At 35.2% G+C, this 13,399-nt stretch overlaps 1 protein-coding gene across 3 annotated transcripts in view; it reads right to left on the minus strand.

Annotated features, from left to right (window-relative positions):
• SMC6 (structural maintenance of chromosomes 6) overlaps positions 1-13,399 on the minus strand; it is a 32,445-nt gene that overhangs the window by 15,376 nt on the left and 3,670 nt on the right. For all 3 annotated transcript variants that reach the window (XR_014690766.1, XM_084512634.1, XM_084512635.1), the window contains 13 exons: positions 12,068-12,216; positions 10,805-10,922; positions 8,015-8,120; positions 6,759-6,895; positions 6,206-6,267; positions 5,249-5,329; positions 4,676-4,777; positions 4,375-4,494; positions 4,184-4,282; positions 2,990-3,136; positions 2,526-2,614; positions 1,815-1,979; positions 350-528 (listed from right to left, as the gene is read on the minus strand). Coding sequence is in view for 2 of the 3 variants with exons in the window: in XM_084512634.1 (XP_084368760.1) it covers positions 350-528; positions 1,815-1,979; positions 2,526-2,614; positions 2,990-3,136; positions 4,184-4,282; positions 4,375-4,494; positions 4,676-4,777; positions 5,249-5,329; positions 6,206-6,267; positions 6,759-6,895; positions 8,015-8,120; positions 10,805-10,922; positions 12,068-12,211 (1,549 nt within the window). In the remaining variant the exon portion in view is untranslated. The remainder of the gene's footprint in view (positions 1-349; positions 529-1,814; positions 1,980-2,525; positions 2,615-2,989; positions 3,137-4,183; positions 4,283-4,374; positions 4,495-4,675; positions 4,778-5,248; positions 5,330-6,205; positions 6,268-6,758; positions 6,896-8,014; positions 8,121-10,804; positions 10,923-12,067; positions 12,217-13,399) is intronic.

Here is a 13,399-nt window from a genome sequence, read left to right on the forward strand (position 1 = left end):
GAATTAAAACAAGATCAGTAACAAGCCATGAAACCAAGCCAAAGTTAAGAGGTTGTGTAGGAATTGAAGGGATAGCAAGTTTCACATTGTAACTGCATAAAATACCATAATAAAAACAGCTGCAAAATTAGGAAAGACAGAGTTTACCTAAATAATATGATAAAAAGGACAGAAGCAAAAGATAGTCTACCAAAACAAAAATTTTAGTCCAGGAATTACAGAAGATATATTTTGAACTCCCTCAATAACAAATAGCTTTTCTAAAAGTTCATTGTTGCCAGCAGCAGCCATTCAAGTAAACCAGTACAGAAATATTCCAAAAACTGTATTTTTCAGCTGTTATTCTTACCTAAAGGTCCAACAGGTTTGCGTTTAAAGTGTCCTTGCCTGTAGGCTGTTTCAACTGCTTCAAGAAATGATGGTACATGTTGTCCAAATCTTTTAAAGATATTTGTTTTACTATCTCTCAGCTCTCTCAGCTGTTTCTGCTTAGCATCCAATTCTTGTTTCATATCACCCTCTTCTCTCCTAAAAGAAGAGATTTTTTTTCAGTAGCAGCAGCTTATGAAGTCTTAATTTTAGAGAAATAATTGTGGTCTTATTTTTTTTAAGTATTAATATAATAGGATAGCATGAGAAGACCTCCATACATCAAAGTACAACTAGTTACAAACCCACAATTATTTTAGAGCTTTAAGAAACATGAGACAAAAAAAATAAAAAACACAAGAAGATGCCACTTTGCAACATAGCTTTATGTGACTTTACCATGGTGAAAGGTACGAAGAGAAGAGCACAACACAGATAAAAATGCTAAAGCAGATGTAAAAACACCAAAATTATATCAAGCAGTACAGAATGCTAGAGATACATATTGATAAACAATTTTACTTGGTGAAAAAAAACAACCGAAGCAAAAAGCACAACAGCAAGACAATATTCTAAGATGAATTTTGTCTTACAGAAAGACACCTAACAAACTGTAAATTTGTATTGTGCATTATTTACACAGTAATACATGTTATAAACAAAAAATGACAACAAAGTAAAAGATCAATACTACTTTCTATTTTCATATTTCAATTTCACCCTCTTCTACAAAGGTCTTCAACAGAAGAAAGAAAATACTGTCTTTGATATTTGGTAAAAGATGTTTTGTTAATAACATATCATGTATAATGGGCAACAATTCTCAAATGTCTTTAAACAATAAATGGCAACATAACCATAACCCCCTCCGGTAACCACTGCTCAAGTTCAGGTTTCCAAATCACAGCGTATAAATGCTTTGTTTTTCTAGTTCATTTATGAGTTAAATAGACATTTGAAGCAAGTGGTTTAAAGTCTCTATAAATTTACATGTAATTATAGATACAATAATTATCTTTAAGTGTATATAATTTGTTACATCACGTTGTAGATCTGACGATGTCATACCGGGATTTACTAGCATATAAAACATGAAAATAATGCAAATCATAGTCCCATAAGGTGATGATACGAGAATAAGTGACAGACAATGGGAAGAAAGGAGGACATCAAATTGCAGCATAGATTCAAACCAGGCTTTAAATTAGTATTACCTTTCATCTTTAATAACATAACGGTTTTGTTAATTCTCCAAAAGTTTCGGAATTTAGCCATACTCTGCGGAGAAAAGTTTAGCAATTCCTAAGATCAACTAGGAAGGAGAGGGAAACAACAAACAAAAGCAAATATAGAAACTGAAGCCTCATACTCGAATGCAAGGAAATGAAGGTATATAAGAGATGATCTCTCATAATTTGAAGTAAAAAATAACAACTCTAACTTACCTAAGTTTAGCATCTTCTTCCTTATGTTTATAAATAGCCTGCTGAAACTGATCCATCTGTTGGCCAATCATCACTTCTTCATCATGAAACGCCTGTAACTTTTCCTTTAACTGTGCAATTTTCCTTTGTTTTTCCATCTTTTCAGGAACTGAAATCCTATTAGCACTAGAAGAGATCACACTTCAATATTTTAAAAACTGCACTATAATTTGCAGGGTTTACTTAATTTTAGTTAAAATGATAAAAGTTTTAACAAAATACTACTTCTGATATGTACTTACAAACTTTTAGTATATCACATATAGATAGATCTATGAATCAAATGTATTTAAGATTCAGAGCATTCACAAGATCTACAAATCAGAGTGATCTTTTTCATTTTAAATTTGCAATCACACAATTCTCACATTACATTCCTATAATAACTGTTTTAAAGAGTATTTGTTTTGCAACACTGTATAAGCTAGAAAAATGTATACTGTCACCAAGGAAAAAGAAAAGCTTTTTTCTGCCCTATTGCCTCATGACCTTCCAGTCAAAATCTTGGCATACAAAGAAGCATGGACAGAGACATTTAAATGTTTAATCTTCAGAAGGGTCTAGTTAAACAACTGTTTTCTGTTACTACAGATTTTCTCATTAATCAGAAGAACTCACTCTGTATATATCTATACAGTAAATATACACCATAATCACTGTATCTGTATTTACCTGTTTTTCATTTCTTCAATTCGATTACGCAGCTGTTCATCATCTTTTCCCAGACGTTTCAACTCAGTTTTGACACGGTTATAAAGTACCTGTGAAGGAAACAGGACATTATCTTAGCAGAAACAAGAATAATTTCAAGACAGAAATACAGTTTTGAGAAAGTAAACAAAGAACTGCATCTGAACAAACAATTACTAATACTTCCAATAATAAAAAAAAAATCAAATTAATTGTTATACCTTCCTTTTTACACTCTCTAATCATATGCTGACTGAAGCTGTCCATTGCTTAACACCTGCGTAGAGATATAAATTCTATGACCCTGAAGAAAAGCTACTTGCCAATCAATCACCTTTTTGAATTACACATTCAGGAAGCTTAGACATAGAGAAGCATATACGGGTAGACAAGGAAGAGAATTAAGGCTTTAAATCAGTATCAACATTGAAAGTTGCTTTGCCTACCTCAGCTTCATTAACTGCTTTTCTTCTTGCCTGCACATCAGCTTTTAATAAAATACACTGAGGTTGCAGGGTTTCTGCTTCTTCATTTATTGTTACTAATTTCTCTTGTATTGTTTTGTACTTCTCCTCTGCTTCATTTACTTTAACCTTTAGGACAAAAAGAAAATAATATGCAAGTAGTAATGAAACAAAATTTTCTGCAAAACCTCTTCATGCTACAGAGGAAGTATGACCTAAAAGAATCCATCTGCTGACACATCTCACAAGTCATTCACAATATGCAAAGAGGAAAATTAATATAGGAACACACTCAGGAAACCAAAGACTATCAAATCTTTTTTTTTTTTTTTTCTTACTTATGCTTTACTCAAAACACAGGACTCTAACTACAATAAGGCCAAATGGAGAGAGGTGAGACCAGTATCCAGACAATGTTTCTTCAATATTACACATACATGTTTGGCCATACAATAAAAAAATACTTAAATTTTAAAACAAATATGTACTTTTAGGTGTTTTTTTTTTTTTTCCAATATTTAAAAAAGTGCCAATTCAGAGAATTTGGAGAAGTTTTAAAAGACTGAAAAGTTTAAAATAACAGTGCCTAGTATTTCCCTGCAAATGATACATGTCATTGCAATTCTGAATGTTTTGCAATATTATTCTTTTCTGCTACCTCCAGAAGTTTTAAGTACCATCCAAAAAGTCTGTTTAATTTCCAGATGTCTCCTGGAATCAGACATTCATCTTCAGTGCACTGAAAACTAAGGAAACCTAACATGACACATCTCTGAAAGATACTCTGCTGTTAAAAGGCACAGGCACTGAAGGAGTACCCTCAACAATGAAACAATTTCAGTTCACATTCATTGGGATAAGCAATGGTAGCCATCCAAAATTCACAGTAAAAGTAGTGTAATTATACCTAGATCTAAAGCATCAGCATGAAAACCACTCATATAAACCCCTATTAAAAAGCAGAAAACTAGTCCTAGTATTTTTCTCCAATTGGATGTGGAATGCAAACATTTGCAGATGGTAAACACCAGTATCTATAAGACTACAGAGCCTTGAAAAAAGCCTAGAAAGTCAGTTTACAGGCTAAAGGAGAAGCATAATTTTCAATATTATTTCTATTCTTAAGCGAAGAAAGCAAAACCAAAAATTGAAACATAGTTTAAACTTTATATGTACCTGGCATTCCTCTAGCTTCTGATCAAACTTTTCTGTATTTCCTTCTTCAGCTCTGATGCCTTCTCTGATTGGCTGTATTTCTCTTTCCATCTCACCCACCTAAATATTAGCACATATCAGAATGCCTTCAGCAGTTTAGGAATAATTTAAAGTTGGTTTTATACGTGGAAACACTAGAACAAGGAACTTACCACAGCCCATGCCATTTTATGTTTCAACTCTTCAAGATGATTTCGCATTTCATTAACATACCCAATGCTTTTGTAACGTTCCTTTTTTTCATTATAAAGCTGCTTAAGCTCTTGAAGACGCTTTAAAAAAAAAAAAGTTCAATTGTAGAAGCATAATGCTACAATGCAATATGAAATGTTGGAAAGAATTTTTTTTTGAAAGTTTAACTTTGACTAAGAACAAGCCAAAACTACATACTTTTAACTATTAGCTATTTCAGTGCTCAAACCTGTGTTAATAATTACTGCGACTTTAACATACCTCTTCTCCTTGTTCTATCTGAAGACTTGTATTTTCTTTAGTTTTCATAATATATGAATAATCTTCTTTCATTTGCTCCAGCTGAGTCGCCTTCATAAAAAACTATAAAAGAATAAAAAGATGCAGATGTCAAATATATTAGTTTACCTAAGTGAACTTTACATAATTACCATGGGAAGACCACTCATCCCAACTGCTATGTACAGTAACTGATACATTAAGCAAAATAACTGGTGAGGTATTTTTGAATAATGAAGCAACTCAGCAGCATCCTAGAAAATTTAATAATTTGGTCAATACTTTTAGAAAAAAGAAACTTCAAATAACTGTTTCTGCAAGTGGATGACTGCTACAATCAGGTAATTAAAATCAAGAATTCTGAAAGTTGTTTGTTTGTTTGTTTGTTTGTTTTCCCCAAATGACAGCTCTAAAATTTTCAAACCTGTATTTTTTGTTTCAAATATTTCTCTTTATTTTCCTGGAGTGCATTGTGTCTTTTTTTAATTACCTGAACCAAACTGACTAAAAGTTACCTTTTAACATTTAATCAATGTATTAAAAGATTTTTCTTACCTTATACTTGTCACCTTCATTTTTAGACTGTAAGAAGTGCTTACTCATCTCTTGAGTTAAAACAGACATGGGATTATCTACCTGTAATGTTAGATGCACTACTTTATTTTTATTTTAGAGAAAAGAGATACCATGTAACTGCGATTAGGGTTGGGATGGGAACCATATGCGCGTACACACACACACACACAGACACACGCACACAGACACACGCACACAAAAAAAAAACAACCCACACTCCTAACACAAATTTGAATCAAAAAAACGACTTTTGAGGAACTGTTTTCAGGGAAGAAAAACGTCTTCTGGAAAGTGCTTGTTTTATCTATTTATTTAACAAGATTAACATTGGGAATTTCATCCAATGCCATTTAATTTGTCTTCATTTAATTGCCCAAAGTACATCATTCAATTCAATGAACTGTCCAATATATTCTTCCAGAAGTTCCCACAACATAAAATCAATACATAGTAAATGAAATTTATATTATTTGACAAGCTGAATATTTTGAATGTTTTATACTTGATGTACACTACCTAATCTTTCCTTAATCACATAGGCAGCAAAAAAATAAGAAATACATGTATAAAAAGTCTACCACATTTCTGCAATAGAAAAAGTTGAAAAAAATCATCAGGGGAAAAATAAATAAATAATAGGGTCCAGGTATGTAAGAAACCTACATAGGCTAAGACTTTCATTAATATGATACATAACCCAAAGTTTGCAGATTACACCAAAAGTTTACTTGTCTGGTACAGAGTCTTATTCTGCATGATATGAGGTTGATAAAATTTTAATTTTCTTTTGCCTTCAGGAGTGATCATGAAAGAACATGCAAAAGGTGAACTTCTCTTATTACACAAAATGAAGCATTGCATTTAAAGAATTATAAAATATATGTATTAATATAGTACATCTTAAATTACACAGAATGTAAACACTGCATCAATTACCTGTATGTTAAAGTGATCCAGTATTCCTAAGAGTTCCTCTTTCTTGGAAGAAACTACGGTCCCTGAGAGAGAGAATAACAATTGGTCCAAAGAAAAGAGACATGCAACCTTCCAATCTTTTGTTCAATCTAGTGCTTCTTACTGAAGATAAATGAGATTAGTATTTTTGTAGCATTGCTTTATTCCTAAACAAGATATATATATATATATATATATATATATATGTTTAATTTTTCCAATATGATATTTGCATTTGCACAGAAATTTGTACTTCTATTTAAAGCCACTTCTTACTTCAATTCCTCTGTGACAGAATTTAGGTAAATCAGACAATTCAACAGCAACAAAAAAAAAAAACTACATAAAACATAATGTTGTATGACCTCACATCATGCAGAACCTGACACAACTGCTTTTTACTTTCTAACATACGAAGGTCTTAGATGTTAAGGTAAATGCAAAACTTCTGACCTTATAAGAAACAATCTGTCATTAACAACAAGGCATTTAAGGCAATGAGAATATTTGAAGAGCTTTAAAGACTAACACCAACCAGATTTGCTTTTCAGTCTGTAACTTCTGCTTCCTTCCAGAGTAATGTGCTGATTCACTATAATAGAGTCACCATACACTTCTGGTTTAAATGCATCTCTACCTTGGTTTCGCAATGTTATTGAGATATCTGCAGAACTTTAAACAAAAAAACACACTCAAACCACCACAGGCAAACTGAAATTAGTTCCAAATAAAAAAAAATAAAAAAACACAGAACATTCTAATTTTCCACAAAAATTGTCATGTCTTGTGTAGGTAGCAACTTAAAGTCAGTCATAGTACAAGTAAGAACAAAGCATACTGGTGCTGTTTGAGCCAAAACAGACATGTAGCCAGAAACATTGCTACACACTGTCCTTTTGCCCCTTCAGATAAGTTAGGAGTCAAGAGCAAATAGTTGTGAGAGCAGATTCCCCCACCTGTCCTTCCATCTGACTGCCTTTGTGTTTAGGTTGCAGAATCAAGTTCCTTTTCGGTTCTTCTACTGTCCCCAGACTGGTTTCTGGGGTAAAAAGCTGTTTGGCTTCTGTAAGCCATGCCTAACAAAAGTAACCTATAATTCACTGCTGAAAGCATTCTTCTAGGAAAGAAATTATGTGGTTTCAATTCTGAATTCAGATTTTCTGGTTCTTAGGTGAACAATGCAAGTGTTATTATGTATAAGGCACATACTGCAAAAATTTGTAGTACCAGGCACCTCTAAAAGGAAAAGCCTAGGACTCTGGGTTACAGCACTATGTAAATGTAAGCTTTTAAACCTCCTCCCATCTATTTTTGGTTCCCCTAAACATACTAACTCCACTCTTGCTGCAGACACAAATTCACTTCCTTTGCATTAAATAGTCCACCTGCATGTCAAGGTCCTTGCACTCAAATCACAGGACTTACCACTTCTGACTTATCACTATTCTGTGAGTAGTGAGGTTAACTCATTTCCTATGTTTTTTTTTTTGTTTTTTTTGTTTTTAAATTAAATCAAATCCTTCTGTAGGATATTCAAGTATGCCATGAAAGCAATATACAAGAACTAAGCAATAAGCAGCTCATTTTGCTATGTCTTAGCAAAGACATAGTGGCATTCTACTGGTAAATTTCTATTTATTTATTTTTAATATGGCAGTGTTATGCTTTGCTTTTTTTTTTCCCTTATGAGTTAGACCCAGTTGGAAAACAGAGAGAATGAAGTTAACAAAAACCATAATCAAAAATCACTGAACTACATACCCCATCTTAAAACGAAGAAGTTTTACTTACGTTGCTCCGGTTTTTACAAACATTTTTAGTGAGGAACCTCTGTTAGTAGCAGTGGCTTTCCCACCAAGTCCAACAATAAGAGCAGTTAACACAGAACTTTTTCCACCTGTAATAAAAGCATTGAAGTTTTTATTTTATTTTAAAGTTCTTGTGCTTTTTATCCAATTCACTTACCTTATAGATTTTCACAGAATCACAGAATTGTCTAGGTTGGAAGAGACCTCAAGATCATCAAGTCCAACCTCTGACCTAACACTAACAAGTCCTCCACTAACCCATACATGTATCACTAAGTTCAACATCTAAACGTCTTTTAAAGACCTCCAGGCATGGTGACTCCACCACTTCCCTGGGCAGCCCGTTTCAATGACTAACAACCCTTTTGGTAAAGTTCTTCTTCCTAACATCCAACCTAAAACACCCCTGGCACAACTTCAGCCTCTACCGCCTCGTCCTGTCACCAGGCACGTGGGAGAATAGACCAACTCCCACCTCGCTACAGCCTCCTTTAAGGTATCTGTAAAGAGCAATAAGGTTGCCCCTGAGCCTCCTCTTCTCCAGGCTGAACAAGCCCAGCTCCCTCAGCCACTCCTCGTAGGACTTGTTCTCCAGGCCCCTCACCAGCCTCGTCACCCTTCTCTGGACTCACTCAAGCACCTCGATGTCCTTCTTGTAGTGAGGGGCCCAAAACTGAACACAGTACTCGAGGTGCGGCCTCACCAGAACTGAGTACAGGGGGACAATCACTTCCCTAGCCCTGATGGCCACACTGCTTCTTACACAAGCCAGGATGCCGTTGGCCTTCTTGGCCACCTGAGCACACTGCTGGCTCATATTCAGGCAGCTATCAACCATCGCTCCCAGGTCCTTCTCTGCCTGGCAGCTTTCCAACCACTCATCTCCCAGCCTGTAGCTCTGCTTGGGGTTCTTGTGCCCCAGGTGCAGGACCTGGCACTTGGCCTTGTTGAACTTCATGCAGTTGACCTCAGCCCATCGGTGCAGCCTATCCAGATCCTCCTGCAGAGCCCTTCTGCCCTCGAGCAGATCAACACACGCACCTAACTTGGTGTCATCTGCAAACTTACTGAGGGTGCGCTCGATCCCCTCATCCAGATCATCGATAAAGATAAAAAGAGGACCAGCCCCAGCACCAAGCCCTGGGGAACGCCACTAGTGACTGCCCTAGAACTGGATTTGACTCCATTAACCACAACTCTTTGGGCCCGGCTATCCAGCAAGTGTTTATCTCAATGAAGTGTACGCCAGTCCAAGCCACAAGCAGACAGTTTCTTGAGGAGAATGCTGTGGGAGACGGTGTCAAAAGCCTTGCTGAAGTCAAGGTAGACCATATCCACAACCTTTCCTTCATCCACTAATCGTGTCACTTTGTCACAGAAGGAGATTTGGTTCATCAAGCAGGACCTGCCTTTCATAAACCCATGCTGACAGGGCAGCCAGGTGGTCAGGCCCAGTAAGTGCCACATGATGACACTCAAGATAATCTGCTCCATGAGCTTCTCTGGCACTGAGGTCAAACTGACAGGCCTATAATTCCCCAGGTCTACCCTCCAGCCCTTCTTGTAGATGGGCGTCACGTTTGCTAGCCACCAGTCGACTGGGACCTCCCCTTATAGCCAGAACTGCTGATAAATGATGGATAGTGGCTTGGCCAGCTCCTCTGCCAGTTCTCTCAGTACCCTCGGGTGGATCCCATCTGGCCCCATCGACTTGCATACATCCAAGTGCCGTAGCTGGTCGCCAACCATTTCTTCGTGGATAGTGAGGGCCACATTCTGCTCCCCATCCCCTTCCACCAGCTCAGGGTACTGGGTATCCAGAGAGCAACTGGTTTTGCCGCTAAAGACTGAGGCAAAGAAGGCATTGAGCACCTCTGCCTTCTCCTCATCTTTTGTAACTAAGTTCCCCCCCGCATCCAGTAAAGGATGGAGATTCTCCTTAGCCCTCTGTTTTGCATTGATGTATTTGTAAAAACATTTTTTGTTGTCTTTAACGGCAGTAGCCAGATTGAGCTCCAGATGAGCTTTGGCCTTTTTGCTTGACTGCTTATGTATTCAAGCACTTAAATTCCAATTTCTATCAGATACATAAAATAGTCATAGCTGTAGAAATAAACAATTACCAAACAACAAACAGACAAACAAAAAAAACATTCATTCTTTAAAGTACCCCCCCCAAATTCATTCTGAGCCAAACTTCTGTTGCTATTCTTTAGCAATACACATTCAACAAGATGTCCTACCTCAGGAGGAAAAGAAACTCCCTTCCTCACAAGCATGCAGAAAACATTTATACAAGAGAAAAAATCAAATACATATTATCATTCAGTTAACTAAAAGGTTTTAAGCTCTATTTAAACACTTATATTCAATTTTTGAAATGTTCCCTCCAGAAGAAGTGAACTTGCGAAAAGAATCACACCCTTCTAAAACAGCTTCTACTTCACATAAACTTGGACAATTACTATGTATTTTAAAATGAACATATGAGTACATGAAGCTTATATTTGAATTATACATAAATTTGTATAATAATGTGTTTTGCACATTATCTTTTGCAAACCTCTGAATTTAAAACTTCACTTTTTCATCAGCTCTGGACTACCGGCATAGACCCATGGGCTTCCTGAGTCTAAAACTGAACCAATCTACATTCTTAGAATTGTTAGCTCACCTATGTATCTTTCTTTTTTTTTTCCAAATCAAAATTAGATGTTTTAAATTATTACCAAAATCAGTCTTTTGGCATAGCAATGTTGCAATTAATACTTACTTCCATTGTTTCCAACAACAAAATTGAGATTTGATCCAAACTGAAAAGGTCCCAACATGGAATGGCACATAAAGTTCTTCAGCTGGATACTTTCAATTATCCCAACTTCCCCTACAGTCTAAATAGATATTATGTTATGTGTGCATTTTAATTAAATACATTTCATCTATTTTAAATTTAATGAGAATTCAAATGACTATGTTAAAAACCATCAATGTTAACAAACCACAGGGACATCGGAAGGGTTTAATGGTATTGTGAAAAGTTGCTTATTACATAAATTAAGATCAAAACAGTTACCCAAACTTAACTCTTAACAATGGCAAGTTTCAGTTCCTGCCATAACTAACTTACAATTAATATAAAAGATCAAGATCATAATACATACATTAGAGCAGTATGTAAAGAGCACCATAGAGAGATTTCGTTATTTAAACACCACTAAAATGTCTTAGCACAATTTTGAAAAAGGGAAATAGAATTAAGTTAGCAAGGAGGAAATGAAACTAGAAATGAAAGGGACACCCCGATGTTCAGCTCATACTATTTTGACAGGTAACTTTATCTGCAATGCTTCAGAAAAGCAATGCTTTCTAAGCAAACAAAGTTTTTTGGAAAAATAAGAAAATCCAATGACACAGAATAGGTACTGTTCAAGAAAATGAAGTGAGGAGTTACACCTCTGTGGATCATAAATCAACCTCAGTGTCGTATAACATGTAACACTGTACTCATGTGCTCAAAAATTACTTTTTTAAGAGTCCAACATCAAATTAAATTATTATGGAAAAAATGAAGAAAGGTATTCCTATTGTCAAGTTTCACTTCTAAAACAAGCATTTCAAACATTTTTAATTGCCATTTCAAAGTGTCAGCTATACAAAAGAAAGCATCTAGTGCTTCTTTTAGTAAACCATTTGTTTTTCTAAATATTTTTTCTTCTTTTCCTACAGCCCTAAACCAAATATGCCATACTTCTGTTAAACAAAATCTTTCAACTTTACTTGGTTGTCAACTTCAATAGCATTCATTCCATAAAACCAGAATACTGTTATTTTATGATCAACTGTCAAAACTACATGATCCACAAAAATATGGTAAGAATGAACTCTTTCAGAAGTTTTCATTACAGCCATTCTCTCTATTTTCTTTTAGATTGGTTCAGTTGAAGCCTACATACAAGACTTATTTCAACATCAACCAAAGATAGACAATTTTATACATCAATTTTCTTAGTTTTGGAATTTTTTTAAAACAACTTACCGACACAGAAGATAAATTACTATCAAATGAAAACAATAAGTTTTCTTCATCATTCAACCCATCACTGTGCTCATCTGTGAATTCTTGCCTCTGTCTTTTGTGGGATCTAGGCTTTGAAACACTTTCTTCCTTTCTCTTACCCATGAGTACTGAAAAAATAAAGCAATTATAGTGAGGATGTATCAAACTGTAGCCCAATATGTAGTACTGAATTTACTACTGAAACTCACAATCTGTATGTTACAAATATGCAGTACTGAAATGAGATTGAAACTTACAACCTGTTATATGAAAACATACCTACAGATAATACAGACTGCACTTATTTAATTTGATACAAGAAATTCAGTCGTTGCAGTACGTTCAACACATTTTTCAATAAAATGATTTGCACAGCCAAAAAGAAAATGTATTAATTATACGTGGTTGAGAAATGTCTAGACAATATGTGGAATACATAAAGTCAAATAAAGGAAAATTTAGATTCATACTGCTGCTCCCTTCCTGCTTCTGCGCACAGCCAACCTGCTTTTGTTAGACAATGTTACGTGATCACAGTAAACAAAACGCTGTCATTTTACTAATGAAGGACAACAGTTCTCTATATAGAAAACTTACCTATACATACATGCATATACATATAAATGCTTCCTCTACAAAGAGATAAATAACCCACCTCACTACTATGACTAATAAGAAATAAATCTTGCAATTTAACAAAGTAACAAAGTCTACTAAAGTTGCATAGAAACAAAAGAACAGGGGTCTAGGATAGTCAAAATTTCACATTTTCTGCAACAGTATCGTTAGGGTGTGGTTCTTATTCCCCCTAAAGTGCATATTAGACTCTTTATACCTAGAGTCCCAAAGTACCACACAAAACATAGACCACATTACTTTTATCCACAGTAGAAACAAGGTCCTGTTCATACAAAGACAAAGGCAAAGACATTTGCCAGCAGTTAGGTCAGCTATTGATAAGTGTCCAGACCATGCTCAAACAGATATCCATTACATAACTTCTGAGTATCAAAATGTTTCCACAATTGAGCATGTTCTCCTGCTCATGCTCTGTTGCTTCCTTCCAGGAAAAAAAAAAAAAAAAAAAAAAAAAAAAAGGCAGCCAAATCACACAAATCTCACCATGCAGAATTCAGAGGCACTAAATGCAATTAATGTCCCTGACTACAGAAAAATCACTGAATGGCCTAAGAGTAGGGTGAATTCATTAATAATGAAAAAAACAAAAATAAAAACAAAAACATGTGGGGTACCAAATCACTTCTTGTCACAGATATATTTGAAGTTAATGAGTGACAGTTTCCCTGTCCT

This window comes from Aythya ferina (genome assembly GCF_964211825.1).
Source record: "Aythya ferina genome assembly, chromosome: 3".
NCBI classification, from domain to species: Eukaryota; Metazoa; Chordata; class Aves; order Anseriformes; family Anatidae; genus Aythya; species Aythya ferina.